Source organism: Lycium ferocissimum, chromosome 9, assembly GCF_029784015.1.
Source record: "Lycium ferocissimum isolate CSIRO_LF1 chromosome 9, AGI_CSIRO_Lferr_CH_V1, whole genome shotgun sequence".
In the NCBI taxonomy this organism is placed as follows: Eukaryota; Viridiplantae; Streptophyta; class Magnoliopsida; order Solanales; family Solanaceae; genus Lycium; species Lycium ferocissimum.
Window position 1 is genome coordinate 45,970,296 of NC_081350.1, and position 18,680 is coordinate 45,988,975.

Sequence of the window (18,680 nt, forward strand, 5' to 3'; positions counted from 1 at the left end):
CTAAAAATAGCAGAAATTGCAAAAAATAGACCTCCGAATATAAGTATCGATTATTTTTTCATGATTCCTATTAAATCTAACAACCAAAAGATATTAAATATCTAACAGAAATACCAATACTCATTTTTGCTAAATTTAGAAGTCCAGAATTGCTCAAAAATATATTCAAGGGACTACTTAGGACCTATTATTTGAGGACCATTCTTGTAATATTTCTCATCCTATACCAAAATATCTTTATGAAATTGATCAAAATGATCCTTATGGTATAGGGGAAAAGACCAAATATGACACTTTTTGTTATACAACAAGGACAATATTGATCAAGTAGAATATATTAAGAATCAAAACAAAGCAACCCCTATACATTAAGGACCATTTTGATCTTTTTCTCAAATATCCTTTCACCTTATCTTTTTATAGTCCCCTTTAGGTTAGATTTTCTCTTGATTTGGTTTTCAGTTTGTTTCTTGAAAACCTTATCCCTCTATTTCTCTCCTTCCTTTCCTTAAACCCTATCTTAAACCCTAGCACCAAAAAATGGCTTTATTCCTTCCAAGTCCTTTCAGATACAGCAAAATGAACAGTCTTTTTCTACTAAGAAAATCTTCATCTTCACTAACCTCAAAAAGGGTCACCATAAATGCAATTTCCCATATCTTTAGTGATAAATTTAGTCCAAGAAATGCCCTTCAAGGTTCCCAAGTTCACAGTTTTAGTACTTCTTTAACAATATCAGTACCACAGAAAAATTGGGTTGATGGTAAATTTGGGTATAATGTAAGGGGTTTTGCTGCAACTGCAACTGCAATGGTGGAAATTGAAGAGGAGTGTGATGAAGGACTTGAGATTTCAAAGCTTGGTATCTCTGAAGAAATTGTTTCTGCTTTGAAACAAAGGGGAATTACTAGTCTTTTTCCAATTCAGGTGAAAAAAGACAGTATTTTTAGCTCTTAATTTTGTTATATTTGTGTGTATTCTTCAAGATTTTTGATTTTAGTCTTTTTCCAATTCAGGTGAAAAAAGACAGTATTTTTAGTCTTAATTTTGCTATATTTTTGTGTGTTTATTGATGGTATTCAAGATTTTTGATAGTAAGAGTAATTTAGACTAGTCTGTATCCAATTCAGGTTTTTTAAACTGTTATAATTTCTATCTGTTAAAAAAGATGGTATTTTTAGCTCATAAGTTTGCTATATTTGTGTTATTCATTGATGGTATTCAAGATTTTTGATAGAAAGAGTAATTTTAGAGTTCTAGAGTTATAGGAGGTTCTCTACACATGAGTCATTTCCAGCTGGAAAAAAGACATTATTTTTAGTCTTAATTTTGCTATTACTAGTGTATTTGTTGATGGTATTCAAGATTTTTGGTAGAAAGAGTAATTTAGACTAGTCTTTTTCCATTTTAGGTGTTTTGAAGTGTTATAATTTTTATCTAAAAAAACCCGTAAGGGTGCCTCAGTTGGCTAAGCATGGGGCTTCCATAATGGAGGTCTCAGGTTCGAAACCCTTTGCCTACGACAGGGGATTTGCCTTCTGGGACTTGCCTGCCGCACGGGACTTGCCTGGTGCGAGTTCTCTCTTGTGTGGTTTGCGAGCTATTGCACAGGAGCTGGGTTTACCCTGTGCGCACCCGAAGGGTAGCGGCTGCGGGTTCTCTTGCCATAAAAAAAATTATCTAAAAGAAAGATGGTATTTTTAGCTTCTAATTTTGCTATATTTGTGTGTTTGTTGATGGTATTCAAAATTTTTGGTAGAAAGAGTAATTTAGACTAGTCTTTTTCCAATTCAGGTGTTTTAAGCTGTTATAATTTCTATCTGTGAAAAAAAGGCAGGATTATCAGCTCCTATTTTTGCTTTGTTAATTGGTGGTATTCAGGATTTTTGATAGAAAGAGTAATTTAGAGTAGTCTATTTCCATTTTAGGTGTTTTGAAGTGTTATAATTTTTATCCGGAAGAGAGAACAGCATTTGTAGCTCCTAATTTTTTTTCTCTATTTGTGTGTTTATTGGTTTATGATCAACTGAAATTCTATGAAAAAATTTCTGATTCAAGAAGGATTCTTTTCCTTTTGGATTGTATCAGAAAGCTGTTTTAGAACCGGCAATGCAAGGGTCTGACATGATTGGCCGAGCTAGAACTGGCACTGGAAAGACATTAGCTTTTGGCATTCCTATCATGGATAAGATCATTCACTTCAACAGAAAAAATGGGTTTGTTCACTCTGCTTCCTCTTTTGAGATTTATTTAATAATGGTTAGATATGGTAGAAGCATAAAATATTATGGGCTTTTTTCATTTTTGGCTTGTCGACCGAAATTAATTGCAGACGTCGCCCAAATATACAAAAGCTATACACTGATTATGTATATTATATGTTTATTTTGTGTATACAATATGTATAATATATGTATGTTTATACTTAATACACAGAACCTATATGTTTGCTGGCTATTATTCTTTTAAGCGGTTCAAAAATGTAATTATGCCAAATATTATCTCGTGTCAAGCTTGTGAGAGAGTTATTGATGACTCTCTATTTGTTTCTGCTTATTTGTTGATTATGTTAAATTCGTTTCAATTGATTTTTTTTGTGTGGTTATTAAACTATACAGACGGGGAAGAAACCCTTTAGCGTTGATCTTGGCTCCCACTAGAGAACTTGCAAAGCAGGTGGATAAAGAATTTTATGAGTCTGCTCCTGTTTTGGATACGCTATGTGTTTATGGTGGGGTCCCCATTCAACGCCAAATGAGTACTCTTCAAAGGGGAGCAGACGTTGTTGTCGGGACACCTGGTCGAATCATTGATTTGCTGAAGAGAGGGTCTTTGAATTTGTCAGATATCCAGTTCGTTGTTCTAGATGAAGCTGATCAGATGCTTAATGTGGGCTTCGCAGAGGATGTTGAAACAATTTTAGAAAATGTTAGGCAGAAACATCAGACAATGATGTTTTCAGCCACAATGCCAAGTTGGATATTGAAACTTACCAAGAAGTTCTTGAAGAAGCCAGTTCATGTTGATCTTGTGAGGCCACTATTCTCACTATTTGGACAGGAACTTACTGTCGTATTTTTGTTGAGTATACCCTAGAGGTTTTCTATGCTCAATAATTATGTGTAAACGTGTGTGCAGGTGGGGGACTCTGACCAGAAGTTAGCCGATGGCATTTCCTTGTATTCAATTGCTTGTGACATGCGTCAGAAACCAGCAGTTCTTGGACCCTTAATATCGGTATGAATCTATAGCCTAATATAGCTTGTTTGGCCAAGTTTCCGGGAAGCCGAAACTGGTTATTTTAGGAAATTGAGGTGTTTGGCCAAGCTTTTAGAGAAAAACAAGTGCTTTCGAGTAGTAGCAGAAACTGCTTTTCAGAAGCTAAAAAAAGTAGTTTTCCCCACTATCCAAAAGTACTTTTCAAAGGAGTAAAGTGATTTCTTGTTCTTTTTCCAAAAAAATTCAAGGCTGAGCATATATTTATTCTTCAGGAGCATGCAAAAGGAGGCAAGTGTATTGTTTTTACTCAAACAAAGCGTGATGCTGATAGATTGGCTAGTGCAATGCAAAAAACTTTGAGATGTGAAGCTCTGCATGGAGATATCACACAAAGCCAGAGGGAGAGAACTCTGTCTGGTTTCCGACAAGGTCAATTCAATGTATTGGTGGCCACCGATGTTGCTGCTCGAGGACTTGATGTGCCTAATGTTGATCTGGTTGGTCTTTCATGCTTTTATTTGCATAATTATTTAACAATGTTCCCAGCATTTCTTATTCCTTGTCTTCCCTTCTGTTTCCACTTTCTGTAAAGAAAGACTGAGGGAAGATAAGCCTATAAATTCGTATTAGGTACTAAGAAAGAGTTATCGCTACATACGTCACCCGAGGTAGAAGTTACTATAACATAGACTTACATGCTTATGGAATCTCAGTAAGTATAGGACACAAACTTCCAATGAGATTATGATAAACATGTAAGCAGTGCCACATAGATACTTATGAATTTTAGGATCATCTGGACAGCATTGTATCTTGAGCCAAATTTCACACCATGTACAGAGTATACAGCCAAAAAAGCATTTTTGAACACCCTTTTTCAGAAACAAACAAACCCTTTTCAAGAATATAAGTAAATATTTTATCAATAAGAGAAATGTGCACCAAGAGCACTACAATGGATAGCTGCATGTCTAGTGAGCTCTAAAGGCCTGTACAGGGAAGGAAGCAGTTCCTAGTCATCCATTCTTAATTGGGTGATTATTCAATGACTATAAGAAAAAGAGTCTTTTATGCAGTTATCCAAAAAAGATAGAGAAGAAACATGTTCATGCTTGAAGTTTTAGAGTCTTCTTTAATTGCAGTTTGCTTTTTGTCTTTTGCTATCTGGAGTTAAAGTAGAGATTTTGGTGCTCAGGTGATACATTATGAACTTCCGAACAATTCAGAGATCTTTGTTCATCGATCTGGTCGAACTGGACGTGCTGGGAAGAAAGGAAGTGCCATTCTCATGCATTCCTCAAAGCAGCATAGGGATTTAAAAGGTATCGAACATGATGCCGGCTGCAGATTTACTGAGGTAAGGATGCTTATACCTTAAAGTTTTACTTTTTCAAATCTTCATTTGGATTTGTTGATATTTTCACTATGGAGATAGGGAGGATACAATAGATGCATGTTGCTATACTTGTGTTCTGGTAATCACATAATGTTCTGTTTCTAGCCTCAGACCCTTAGGAGGTCGTTTGGTTTGAGGTATAAGCCAAGTTAATCTTTGGTATATAAATCGGTATTACTTCATACCATGTTTGGTTTCCGGTATTAAAATCCGTAGTCCACCTTCTATCCCTATAAAATAATACGTAAATTCTCGTATAACTTATACCCATATTAGTTATACCATGTTTGGTTCCCAGTATTAAAATACACATAAGCTGTGACAATCTTTTGTGTTTCTAATTTTCTTGAATTGCTGAAGTCAAACATGGGCCTGTTGGAGTATCTTGAACTGAAGTCATTGGGTTTTGGGCTGAAATATTTTGCAGTTCTTCAATACTTCTAATAGTTATTGATGGTTCATCTCCTAAACTCGAATCTTAGATAAGCAAAATTTGCTAGCTGGTGGTGATTGGACTTTTCTCCTTTATGATGCTGACATTTTTCCCTGTTCATCCTTGTCATGCTATTGCTATCTCATCAAATTATCTTCTCTGCATGTACTTGATGAAAAAAGCTTCCAACAATTAAAGTAGAGGCTGGAGCAGCAGCAGACATGTATAGTGAGATGGCCAAAAGTGGCGACCGCCTTGGCTCCTATGGAGCAGGCACCATGCGTAGTCGATCTAGTGATTTTGGTGGAGGTCGTTCCAGTGGCTATGGAAATAAGAGCAGCAGGTTTGGTGGAGAAGGCACTTCATCTTCTGGTCGAACAGGTGGATACGGTGGAACTGGTTCAGGAAGATCAAGGGGTGGATATGGTGGAACTGGTTCAGGAGGATCAAGGGGTGGATATGGTGGATCTAGCTCGGGCCGCTCAGGAAAGTTTGGTGGTTCAGCAGGCTCAAAACGTTTGGGTGGTTTTCGTAATTTTGGTGATTTCAGAAACTCCAAAAGTTCAAATCGGTCAAATAATTTTGCAGAAGAATTTGGTTCAGGCCGGTCTAGAAGATTTGGTGATTCAGATTATGACCAAAATAACCGTTCAAGCCGTTTTGATGGCTACGGAGATGGCAAGGATAGTGGTGAATGGTGATCAGAGTCGGGGGAGGAACCATTTCTAACTCCGTTGCAAGGCAAGTTTCATTCTCCATTACATGTAGATACTTTAGCCACTGAACACAAAATGTTGAAAAGAAGATTAAAAAAGCTAAGTCTCTAGGGTGTTATGCTTGTAGTGGGTGGTTTATTACTGGCTCTATCATGCACATAGTGGAGGGACCGTCCTTCGTAGAATAGTTTTTGGTAGTTGTGGGGACTGGGAAACATGCTTTCAAAAGGACATAAAAGTGAAGATACTGCACTCAACTCACATTGGTTGATATGATGCTATTAGGGCCATAGACATATGCATGTGATTGTTTTGAATGCTATGCTGCATTTCATTGTACTTTGTACCGGAAAATTTTTTTTGGGGGGGGGGGGGATATTCTTTTTTGGATGCTATAGCGAAAAATGATGCTATAGAGAACATATAACATAACATGAAAGATCAGTTCAACAAAAAACATGGCTGTTATAGTGAAATGTTGTTATAGAGAGGTCTGATTGTATATTTCTTGCCTGATATGTAATACCAGCAGCAAATAATGATTTGATAATATCATACTGCCTCCATCGTAGGAGGCTCCTAAGGTTTTAACCTGTTCTCATGTAATGCCTTTGGTTGGTTCAGGAGGGTGTGGGCCACTCAATGGATGGTGCAGATGAACTCTGATATGTGAAGTATATGCGTTGATTACCAGGTGCTGTAGCCGGAGTAGCAGCAGTTGCAGGTGATGATGCTACAAGTCATTACAGTTTAAAATAACACTTCAACTTCACTTGGTCTCGGAAGGCACCTACATGCTATATGCAATCTATAGTTACCAAGTTCTTACCATTGCTGGCATTATATTTCTTCGCTTTATGTTTATAAGTAATTTTTTTGAGCTCAAGCTTGAAATGAATACTTGTTTGTGAGAGCTCATATTGGTACTTGCTAGTTACCTAGTGATTGTAATGTTCCGATTTCAGTATAAATTTTGTACAAGCCTAGACGTCGTCGCATTTATTCATTTTATGTGGATGTACTGAATTATTTTATCAACAGGAGAAAAAGGGCTTACAGTGGAAAGTGTATTTAGTTATTACAGTGGAAAGTGTATTTAGTTATTCTTTTGCACTTAGAAATTGTGTTTCTTGTGAACTATTGTAGACTTTATAGTCTGATTCTGGACACACTCAAATAGAACAAATAAGCTACAACTTAGTTATCATGTCAAATTTTGGTGTTGAATATTTTTCTGGGAGCTGGGAAATTTGATTTTGGACAATTAATTATTAGAAAGACAGTATATGGTTTGAAAAGTTGCAACTTTCTAAGTATACATGGAATTAGTCGAGGTGCGCGGAAGCTGATTCGAACACCACGATTATCAACAAAAGGTTACAATTTTTTGAAACAATAAAACCTTTCAAGATTAAAATTTTTCTCTTTGCAAAAAAGTCTTTCTGTTCTTTCTTGCAGATTTGCAAAAAAGAAAGGAATTTATCTTATCACAGAATAAGAATGCTCATCGAGAAGGAAAAGGTACTCTTAGGAAGCGCATGCGCATCGAGAAGGAAAAGGTACTAGCCTAAGATCTTTTTCTTGATAAAGGAGATCAATATGCTCATTTCTATAGTTTCTCAACAAGTGAACAAAAATGTCAGTGAAATGTTCATAATCCTACGTTTTGTTACATTCACCAATGAATAATTTCTTTTCTTCTCAAACAGCTAGAATAAATTTGGGTATTGTTGTTATAGTGCTACCAAAATCACAGGATAAAAAGAAACAGGAAATCATTGTCCATAAACTTGCTGTTGATCTGTTTTGTTGGCTAAAACTCCTGCTTAGTGCACCAGTTCTGCAATTCAGCTTGGCTGAACATATCAGAAGTGCAATGTCTCTACGTTTAGCGCACAATAGTTCTGCTGTTTTTCTTTGTAACAGCTTCAAGAAACTTGAACATCCATCCATCTAGCATGCCTATTACACAAAACAAATACCAACATGTCAGTATGTTGGACTACATATTGAAGATTTCTGACTGATGCTGACTAACGGTTAAATTTCTTCTGCAAGAAACAATTTACGGGGGATTTGTCGATTCGTAATTAATGTAAGCCAAAAGCAAGTGATTTGTCGATACGTAATTAAAAAGACTAAATAAAGAGAAACTATGCCAATCCCAAATCTATCACTGCCATAGCATCATCATAGAAAATGCGTTTTACTTGATAACAAGAAATGATAACAAAACCTATAGTCACTTCGAGATGTTGTGGTCTGTAAAGTATACGCAAATGGTCAGGATAAAAAAATAAAGCTCAAGAGATTCCTTGCATGAGAACAGGGAAGACGAGATTCAAACACTTTTTTTTGAGTAACAGAAGAGATTCAAACACCTGCTTGAGACTATTAGAGGACTTCCCCCTAGGAATTAGAATTCAGCTCTTGATATATGGGTGATCAGGAAAAATTATTTTTCACTTCTTCACAGATATTCAAGTCAGGAGCCTTCAGTTCAATTAAATGAGGAGCATTTCGGATAAAAGAGTACAACAAAGTAGCAGGGACTTATGGCTTATCAGTGGTTTTCACATTAACTAAATCATACAGCTTAGTATTAAAGGCAAACCTGTTAAGGCAAATGTCCCACCCAGAACTGCACAGAGCCGAGTGATAAAGTGCAGAAAACTGCGACGTTCTTCTCTGATGGTCACTGTAATTGGTGACAAATCATACAAGAAGTATACAGCTGCATATAGGGGCAAAAGACACTCAGTGAACAATGAAATACAGCCAGAGGAGAAATGAGAAGGATAACGGAGACTCACCTGGCCATGTCCGTTCAAACTCATGGATGGTTGAAAAGTACTCCGTTACAGAAAATTGATTAGTCGGTAAAACTTCTTTTGATATATATCTATACTCAGTTGGAACAACCTACACGAAAAAAACCAGAACGTCAAGATATGGAAGCACGAGCACATCCAAAAGAAAAAAATCATTGTGATTCAACACTTATCTTCTGAAAAAATTCACAAGGAAATCCAATTAAGCCAACCTGGATACATGTTTCAACTAATGTTCCTTGTCAACACTGTTAGATTGTGTGAACCGTCTCATCTAAGTCTAATCTTGTTATAAAGGAGACAAACCTATTTCAAGTCTACAACACGTTTCCTTGTGCAATCAGTTTTTTCCACAAACATTTGTTCAGTGGCAGTGAGTCTTTAATTAAGCCCTCTTTATTTTGTAAATTGTCCCATCTAAGAATTTAAGTCGCTAGAGAGGAAACACTTTATTTGTTTATTTTAGATATGCGACATACAAAACCCCTAAATGGTTTAGAGTGGGGTTGGCCTAGTGGAGGAGATCTTGGACCTCCAACCATGCGGTTACGGGTCCAAGTCACAAGGCACAAAAAAGTGGAAAAAGCCACTGGTGGGCCCGTGGAACAGGATTTCAAAAAGAAGTACAAATCCGCTAATATGTTTTTCACACTGGCGGCCAATAATTGTAGATATTTAGCCTTGGTGAAGAATAAGATAATTAGGTCCTTATATTAAAGGAAAAGAGTGCAGGGTTAGGACTTTAATTCGGTTCATATATCATACGCCACAAAATAATCCAGACAAATTACTGAAGTATCATAACAAGTTTGTTCTTTCCATCACTTTAAGTAAGTTGGTCAAGTTTGTTCACTCCACCACTTTAAGAAAGTTGGTCAAGGCTCCATATGTCACAAAAAAAAAAAAAAAAAAAAAGATAAAAAGAAAGAATGGTCAAGGCTATGCTGAAATACCCTATGCAATGTATTCAAACTAAACACAGAATTAGATCTTCACAAACCTTAATGTAGTATTTGAATGTGCCGCTTGCTTCACGCAGAATTCGTGATGTTCCGTCAAGTGGGTTGTGAATACCTGGATATTTGGGCCCAAATGATAAGTCATGGATGATATGGCTTACATTGACATGAGTAGGCCCTTCAAAAATCTGCATTTTTACAGTATACTAATAAGAGTGAGCAAATACACTGGAAGTGAGGAGAAAAAATAATACTTCAAAGGCTATTCTGTGAACGCCGCTGTAAAATCCAATCTATGAGAAGAACTTAATGTATTTCAGAACATGGATAACAATAAAAATGGAGCAGTGCACATTTTCCAACAGTTATCGTGTATGTCCATCAAATCTATAAAAATTATAAAATATTAATAGAGCTGACCATTTGAGCAACAAAAATGTTCAACCCGTGAATGGATATATGGAAATTCCCAGCAACCCGCTGGACATCTAAAAACCCATACACCTGCACACAACAATGTCAGCATCGATTGGTGAACATTGCCATCACTTAGCTAGCCAAACATTGTTTTTTTTTTTTTTTTTTTTTTTTGAGTCCCAGAGAGAGAAAGATATGGGGGTGGGGGACTGGGGGGAAGAGGGGAAGTTACAATTACGAGAACAGGCATAAAACAAAGCGCCCAAAACATACCCTGCATCCTTCCCCAGCAGCCAATGCTTGCTTAACCTTCTTGATCATTTTTTCAGATTCTTCATCAATGCCCTGAAGATGGATCTTGTCCGAATCTTCATGATGTTCTGTGTGCACATCTGGTAAAATTTGTTACTTAAAACCATGTTATCGATTTGTAGGAGATTAATACTCAATAGTTTTATGCAAGTAGAGCACAAACTAATCAACTGATATATCCATATAAACGGAATTTCTCAAGTTATTTGCTTTTTGCAAGTTATTCCGCTTCCAGAAAGAGAGAATTTGATAAAAGATGCTAAGGTCTAAGGGAAGTTCTTTATATTTGTCAAGAAATTAACATTAACAAGCCGCACTAAGCATGTTTAAAGCAAAAGCATACCAGTGTACAACTTGGACTCAGATAAAGAGAAGCAGACAGTTAAACTAATGCTACTACCCAAATGCAGAAGAACCAAAGACATTACCATGTTTATGAGCTTCATGTTCCTTCTCAACAAGATCTGACAAATACTCAGTGCCAGTGATATGGCCATCACTGTTCAAGCGAAGCTGCAAAAACTCTCAACCTTAGTTGCCGAAAAAATCCTGAAAAAAAAAAAGTATATGCCTGGGCATGCATTCACTATAGACTGAATCTAAAATTAAATGCCAATTTGAAGAAAAAGAAAATTGCAAAATCTACTATAAACATGAAATAGAAGACAAATGACAAATATCTTCATAATTTGCTTCAGTGTTACAAAGCTTGCAAAGACAAATTCGCTTGACTAACAAACTGAAACTGTGAAGGTGTGGATGCTGGAGTACGCCTATTCATAGTTGTAAACTTTAAGACTTCCAGAAGTTCTAGCCTGCTAATACCAAGTTAAGTAAGAAAAAAATGTTGGGTGAATTACACTGACATTCCTAATTGCCGGGTTACAACAAAGAAACCAGGTGGTACGGAATTAAAATAATTGTCCTACATATTATGAGGCATCACATTTTTATTGGGAAAACTACAATAACATTGTACTTTACTAGTACACAATGGGCTTATAAGTTAATGGTCTTTTGGACAAACCTCCCATGCAAAAAGTTTCCTGCTTAGTATTGCTAAAAGATCCTTAAAATCTTTTCCAAACAATCTAGCTTATGAAGCTACTGACAGAATATAAGCCAATACGAACTGTTAGCAGGAAGTATAAGAAAAGTAAAAAGGAAAGGTCAATCTTTTTTAAACTACATCTCTTTCGTGTTTGTTAAATTTTTCCTTTTTGGCTTTTACGATTTAAGAGAGAGTTTCTTATAGAATCAATAGTATTTAAAGACTGTAACTTTACAAAGAGGATGATAAGTAAATTTAAAATTGCAATGGAGGAGGAGGATAAGTAATTGTGACAAAGTAGAATGGACATCAAAGTATCTTATCCACAACCTAAGTATGGCATAATTGATGTTGCAAATCATAACCATCAAAACTCGAGACATTTTATATTCGTTAAATTATTCAGATGCTACTGTGTAGTACCAATTACTAGATTGCCCGTTTCAGATACAATAAAACCAACCCCACCCAAAAAAAAAAAAAAAAAAAAACAATGACTAGATAGCCAAAAAATTAACAAACATGTCTTACAAGAAGACAGAAACAAAAACAATGCGAAATCCAAAACTTCACTAAAAACAGAACAATCCTTTTCATCTTCCATAATCCTTTTCATCTTCCATTTCCCCGCAGCGCCAAAAAAAAAAAAGTAGAAAAAGAATTGCTACATGACAAACTAAAAGTTTGCAATACTTTTAACTGGAAAGGCACCGGAATAATTGTGTTGAGTGTTGACTATTATAGGTCTGATAACATGATAACAAATTGATTCATCCCATAAAACTTATCCATCTAAGGCGTAAAAGTTTCTTTAACTAGAATCCGACAACATTAACATTATGATCCTTTTTTTTTTTTTTTTTTTTTTTGAAACTGTAAGAAACACAAAACAGCCTCTCTACCTTCTCAAGGTAGGGGTAAGGTCTGCGTACGCTCTACCCTCCCCAGACCCAACTTGTGGGATCACACTGGGTTGTTGTTGTTAGTAAGAAACACAATTTAATAAAACACGTAACAATCTAACGGTATTATGCATTACCCTGTAGTACAAAACATTCTCGTTTAGTTTTCAGTTCGATGGACAGCGAAAAATTTCGTTAGTCACAGTAAACCAATTACCTTCCATATGTTTGTATCAAGATCTACTTCATGCTTCCCCGACATATCAATAGCATCCACACTTAGCACTACCAAAAAGAATAAATTGATCAACCGCTGAAACATTACGAAAAAAGTATTAACAAAGAAAAGCGAAACTCAAATTGAAATAAACATACACGGACAGCAAGTAGAGAATATTGACTTACCATCACAAGGTAAAGAGGGGAATGTCATATTTATGTGAATGGGAAGATTTTCTCCACGTCTCGAGTCAACAGCCATCTGCACAGATGAAAGTCACAACAAACTTACTTCAAATGAGCTAGAATAAGCTAAACCTGAAGAAGATTTCATCAAGGAGATGTAAACTACCTGATGAACAGTATTTATATTAAGATAGTAACTCAGTTCATGCAAGAACAATGTTGCCATGATTAGCAGCCCCACGATGGAAACTGGTAATGAAAGGGAAGAAAGAGTAAAGTTAGCAAAAGAATCAAACTCAAGTAAAATACAGACACAAAATAAGCAAGAAATCTTCTACATGTACATTCAAAAGTAATGCTAAATTGGTGAAAACGTTGGAGAGAAATGTTTATGATATCTCACGATGGGTAACACAGATAACTCACAAATATTTAGCGGGACCCTAGGTAACACAGATCACACAAGTAAAGGTTGGCTATAAGAATCCTCTCTATTCATTCCACACACAAGGGTAAACGAAACTTTTCAAGAAATTTCATTTCTGATCAGTTATGCCTCAATCTCAAATTAGTTAGCTCAGCTATATGAATTCTAGATGTGATCCAATTTCATTAAGAATAATTAAGAAGAAAGAGGAGAATCAATAAACTATGCCTCATTCTCACATTAGTTAAGGTTGGCTATATGAATCCTCTCTATTCATTTCACTCACAAGGGTAAATGAAACTTTTCCAGACATTTCGTTTCTGATCAATTATGCCTCAATCCCAAATTAGTTGGACCAGCTACATGAATTCTAGATGCAAGCTCATTTCATTGGAAACAATTGAGAACGAATGCCGAGAATCAGTCAACTATGCCTCATTCTCACATTAGTTAAGGTTGGCTATACGAATCCTCTCTATTCACTCCACTCACAAGGGTAAATGATACTTTTCGAGACATTTCGCCTCTGATCAATTAGGCCTCAATCCCAAATTAGTTGGATCAGCTACATGAATTCTAGATGCAAGCTCATTTCATTGAAAACAATTGAGAATGAATGCCGAGAATCAGTCAACTATGCCTCATCCTCACATTAGTTAAGGTTGGCTATAAGAATCCTCTCTATTCATTCCACTCACAAGGGTAAATGAAACTGTTCAAGACATTTCGTTTCTGATCAATTATGCCTCAATCCTAAATTGGTCCGATCAGCTACATGAATTCTAGATGCAAGCCCATTTCATTAAAATAATTAAGAATGAATGTGGAGAATCAATCAACTATGCCTCACTCTCACATTAGTTAAGGTCCTCTCTATTCATTCCACTCAATACGCACGCACCATTTTGCAAACAAACAAAAAGCACAGAAAAAAATAGGATTAAGATCGAATACCAAAGGCGCCAAACTTGGTTTTCTGCAACAAGTGTTCTTCAGCATGAGGAAATGCATGAATAGCTCTTATTGCTTGCTTCACTCCCATCTTTCCTCTCCTTTATTTCCAAGATTCGATTGCTGTTCCAAATATATCAAAAATTAAACATCTTAAAGTTGAAAAACCCAAGAAATTCACATGATTTCATATTTAACCCATCAATCAAGCAATCAATTTAACAAATGAATCATCCATCCCTAAACATTTTTCTCTAATCAACCCCAATTCATTCAAAAAAACTTAACTTTACTTGTAACTAACTAGAAATTTCAAATTAAACGCCAATTTAGGAAATAAAATGAGTATATAAAGCTACCCCCTACGTCCCAATTTATGTGGAGCAATTCGAATTTCGAGAGTCAAAACCTGTTAATTTTGTCTGTGAATTCGAATTTCGAGAGTCAAAACCTGTTCATTCAAAACCTATAATGTTTAAATTTTAGAGAGAGAAAGTACAAAAAATTCACAGGCTTTCATTTTAATCCATCAATCAAGCAATCAATTAACAACATTTTGCTCTAATCAACCCCAATTCCATTTAAAAACCTAACTTTACTTGTAAATAACCCAATTTAGGTAATAAAATGAGTTTATAAAGCTGATATCGATCATTTATAGGAAATTGAAACAAATTACTATATACAAGCCAAAATGAATTTGCTTTACCCCATTCATTCAAAAACCTAACATTACTTGTGACTAGCTAATCATTTCAAATTAAACCCCAATTTTGGGAAATACAATAAGTTTATAAAGCTAAAATCCATCATTTACAAGAAAGTGCAACAAAATTATTCAGACCCGATTTATTAAAAATCCTAACTTTACTTGTAAATACTCCCTCCGTCCCATAATAAGTGTCACCTTAACCAAATTTTTTTGTCTCATAATAAGTGTCACCTTAGGAAACCAAGACATAAATTGACTAGTTTTTTCCAATTCTACCCTTAGACAATAAAGTAACATCTAAATGATGATTGGAAAAGCCACATATTAACTTGGTATTGTTGGATTCCCAATGTCAAAAGGTTTACTGGTAAAAGTAATTTATTTTTATTATATAGGGTTAATTTGGTAAACTTCACATTGCATTATTGGTTTTCTTAATATGCGTGTTTTTTGCAAAGGTGACACTTATTATGGGACAGAGGGAGTAACTAGTTATCTTTCAATTCAAACCCCAATTGAAGGAAATAAAATGAGTTTATAAAGCTAAAAATCCATCATTTACAAGAAATTCATAGGCTTACATATTTAATTTTGCTCTAATTAACCCCAATTCATTCAAAAAAACTAATTATTCCAAATTAAACCCCAATTTTAGGAAATAAAATGAGTTTTATAAAGCTAATACCCATCATTCACAACAAATTATATACAAGCCAAAAATGAATTATGATTTGCTCTAATCAACCCCAATTCATTCAAAAAACCTAACTTTACTTGTATATAAGTAGTTATCTTTCAAGTTTAACCTAATTTAGGAAATAAAATGAGTTTATAAATCTAAAATACATCAATTAACAAAATTATCATCCATTACATTTGCTCTATTCAACCTCAATCATTCAAAAAAAAAAAAACCTAAATTTACATGTAAATAACAAGTTATTTTTCAAATTAAACTCCAATTTAGGAAATAAAATGAAATTGAAACAAATTATGTACAAACGAAAATGAATTTTGATTTAAACAATGGAAAAACTGTTAAATTATAGAGAGAGAAAGTACCTATAAATGTAGAGAGAGAGAGAGACCGGAAAATGAGACTCCGATCTCCGACGGGAAATATTAGGAAGACAAGATTTAAAAGTTAAAACGTTATTTTAGGAAAAAATGGTTAAATTTGGCCCTAATACTATTTCATAATGTTTAAATTTGTCATTATATTCACGCTTGGACATTAAAAAAAGAAAGAGAGAGGGAGGGGGGGGGGGGGTGTTGGGGTGTAATTTCAATAATATATAATCCAACATAAAATATTATATCTGCATAGTTATATTATATACTTAATGTAAACAATGTATAAATCTTATATAAAAGTTTATAATAATGTATAAAAGGGTCATTTCGGGTAAATATTTTCTCCAAATAGATATAGAGTGTTATTTTCCCTAAAAAGACTGTGATATATGAAAAAAAACTGCAAGAATTAAATTTACACTGAAAAATATATTTAAAATTTGATATTGTATTTGAACATGCATTTAACTTGGAAAAATTTAAAATTACGTGAGTGGAGAAAATTTCTCACTTGAAAAATTAATTAAAATCACTTTTTCAGACTTGAAACTCATTTTCAAATGGTCTAATGTATGATGAAAGGCTATTTCAAAACAAGAAAAAAAATGCATGCGTTGATTAATGGTGTACTTTCAAACACAATGAAAGTCAAGAGATATTCCATGTCTCCTTACCTATTTGTGTTGGTTATGAAATACTTGAATAGATGCCTCTCCACTTTGCGGAAGGATCCAGATTTTAACTACTTTTCTAGATGCCAAAGATTGAATATTACACACCTAAGTTTTGCTAATGATCTATTAATGTTTACGATGAATCACTTGAGATTAGTTTAACTGTTGAGGAGTAGATTGATGCTATTTTGAGAGGAGCAAACCTCAACAAAAGTCAGATCTATTTTGGTGGGGTGGATAGAGATACTAAGAAGGTCATCCTACAAGAAATGGGCTATGAACTGGGTGAATTGCCATTTAAATATTTAGGAGTGCCACCATCAACTAAGAAGTTAACTGTTGCATAACGCAGGTCATAAATTGATAAGATCACTGTCAAAATCATTTGATGGATGGCTAGGAGATTTAAAGATTACAGTTAATTAAAGTTGTTGTTCTAATGGAGTACAAGCATACTGGTCACAACTATTTCTACTTCCCAGGATATCATTAAACCGGTAGAAGCAACCTGTAGAAGCTACATTTGTTCAGGAGAGGCTACAATTACTAAAAAGACATTACTAGTATCTTGGGATAAAGTGTGTTTGCCTAAAGGAGTCGGGGGCTGAATATAATCAATATGAAGATTTGGAATCAAGCAACACTCTGCAAACTACTATGGGCACTAGGCCAACAAAAGAAAAAAATTGGGATTACTTGGATACACACATACTATATAAGCAGAAAACCGGCTTACCATGGATATACCAAAGCACGCATCATGTGTGGTGAGGAAAATATTGAATTTGAGGAGGCATAAGCTTCTATTTAATCAACTCAGGCATTATCAGTAATGGCAAGTTTCTTATCAATATGGCTTACATACAGATTAGAGGAGATGTCATAAATGTACCTTGGAGGAACTTGGTTTGTCACTCTGCAGCTTGTCCTAAACAAGTATTTATTCTTTGGCTTGCATTGCATGGGAAACTGAGGACTAAAGATGTCATGCTTCAATGGGGTATGACTGTATCTAGAGACAGTGTATTATGTGGTTGTCGACTTGAGAACTTACATCATCTATTTTTTAGTGTGCTTTTTTTTTTTTTCCAAGTGGACTATAAAAGGACATGCTATAATGGTTAAAGTGGCGGAGGGGCATTTTGGACTGGGAACAGAAGTGTCAGTCGGTACAACATTCTAGCAGATCTAGAGCTCTAAGAGGGTTTCTGTTCAAGGCAACATTTGCAGTAGTCGTTTATGGGATATGTGGTGAAAGAAGCTCAAGAATTTTCAGCACTACAAGCAGAAATATAGAATCACTGTCACATGAACTGAAGACTAACATTTGCATAGGAGTTAGGAATAATGTGAAGCTGTTTAAATACATTAATACTTTATAGATGTTTTGTAGTTGTAGTATAGCGGGATTTATCTTGGTTTGATGTTGAGACTAGCAATCAGGTTTGATATGCTCTTGTTTTGTAATGTTGCACTGGTGATTAATAAAATGACTATTAATTGCCAGACAAAAAATTGCGGACAAACGGCTAAATTGATCCAAATTAGAGACTTTTACACTTGACCTACCACAAGACCATTTTTTCCACATTCAAAAGTCATTAGTAGAGAGTGATATTTTTGAACATTTAGGTAACATCAGCATCGGGGGATTTGTGTTTGGATAAACCTTTCGATGCATAGGGGCAAACTTGATTTCTTTTCTAGTCCTATAGCAGGCAAGTTCAGGGGAAATTGCACAAATAGCCAAATTTAAGATTCCTTTTTACGGCATAGCCGAAATCTATAACTTTTTGCATGTTTAGACTTCTTCTTCTATGCTTTGTAGGTTCATCTCTTCATATCTATTTCGTTGTCTACAAATACACATGTTTATGAAAGATTTATTTTGTTAATCAATTGTTCTTTTAGTTCTTTATCATTACAAACTCATTTTGATGCTCGAAATTTTTCCTTTCAAAGTTGCTGTTTAGTTCTATTAATGTCTCCATTTATAAAATTGTGACAAGACATGTAGTTCTATGCTAATTTAGACGAGTAATTTCAATGTGAGCTTTGGAAAAACGATACACGAGAAGGAGCGGAGGAGGAGAAGATACATGGTCTAATTTGAAGTTTGTCTATAGTAATTACAAATTAAATACCTTTTGAAACATTAGTTGTGGCTTAAATAGTAAAGAGAAAAGGAGATGTAGGTAGCA

The 18,680-nt window shown here is 35.0% G+C and overlaps 2 protein-coding genes across 3 annotated transcripts; one reads left to right on the plus strand and one right to left on the minus strand.

Annotated features, from left to right (window-relative positions):
* Positions 1-440: 440 nt before the first annotated feature.
* LOC132031074 (DEAD-box ATP-dependent RNA helicase 53, mitochondrial-like) lies at positions 441-6,829 on the plus strand. The gene is made up of 8 exons (XM_059420928.1): positions 441-927; positions 2,089-2,216; positions 2,619-3,030; positions 3,139-3,237; positions 3,492-3,716; positions 4,415-4,576; positions 5,231-5,789; positions 6,389-6,829. Exons 1-7 carry the CDS (start codon positions 541-543, stop codon positions 5,747-5,749), a joined length of 1,932 nt encoding a protein of 643 aa, XP_059276911.1. The 5' UTR covers positions 441-540; the 3' UTR covers positions 5,750-5,789; positions 6,389-6,829.
* A 510-nt stretch (positions 6,830-7,339) lies between these two features.
* LOC132031080 (uncharacterized) lies at positions 7,340-15,936 on the minus strand. Of its 2 annotated transcripts, none has more exons than XM_059420936.1 (12): positions 15,794-15,936; positions 14,023-14,142; positions 12,808-12,890; positions 12,642-12,717; positions 12,454-12,521; positions 10,712-10,796; positions 10,245-10,351; positions 9,975-10,058; positions 9,596-9,742; positions 8,578-8,686; positions 8,379-8,498; positions 7,340-7,726 (listed from the first exon to the last, which is right to left on the minus strand). In XM_059420936.1, exons 2-12 carry the CDS (start codon positions 14,108-14,110, stop codon positions 7,653-7,655), a joined length of 1,041 nt encoding a protein of 346 aa, XP_059276919.1. In that variant the 5' UTR covers positions 14,111-14,142; positions 15,794-15,936; the 3' UTR covers positions 7,340-7,652. The 2 variants fall into 2 exon arrangements, with proteins under 2 accessions (XP_059276919.1, XP_059276918.1); XM_059420935.1 differs by having other exon boundaries at positions 7,442-7,726; positions 10,245-10,363.
* Between the last annotated feature and the right edge of the window lie 2,744 nt (positions 15,937-18,680).

What these genes read in the sequence shown, in the direction of transcription:
- LOC132031074 (XM_059420928.1), top strand. Translation starts at nt 541, where the DNA reads ATGGCTTTATTCCTTCCAAGTCCTTTCAGATACAGCAAAATGAACAGT. An exon ending in TTCTTGGACCCTTAATATCG is followed by an intron (nt 3,238 to 3,491) that starts GTATGAATCTAT and finishes TTTATTCTTCAG; the next exon opens with GAGCATGCAAAAGGAGGCAA. An exon ending in ATGTGCCTAATGTTGATCTG is followed by an intron (nt 3,717 to 4,414) that starts GTTGGTCTTTCA and finishes TTTGGTGCTCAG; the next exon opens with GTGATACATTATGAACTTCC.
- LOC132031080 (XM_059420935.1), bottom strand. Translation starts at nt 14,110, where the DNA reads ATGGGAGTGAAGCAAGCAATAAGAGCTATTCATGCATTTCCTCATGCT. An exon ending in CCCCTCTTTACCTTGTGATG is followed by an intron (nt 12,522 to 12,641) that starts GTAAGTCAATAT and finishes TCTTTTTGGTAG; the next exon opens with TGCTAAGTGTGGATGCTATT. An exon ending in TGGGACATTTGCCTTAACAG is followed by an intron (nt 7,727 to 8,378) that starts GTTTGCCTTTAA and finishes TTTGTGTAATAG; the next exon opens with GCATGCTAGATGGATGGATG.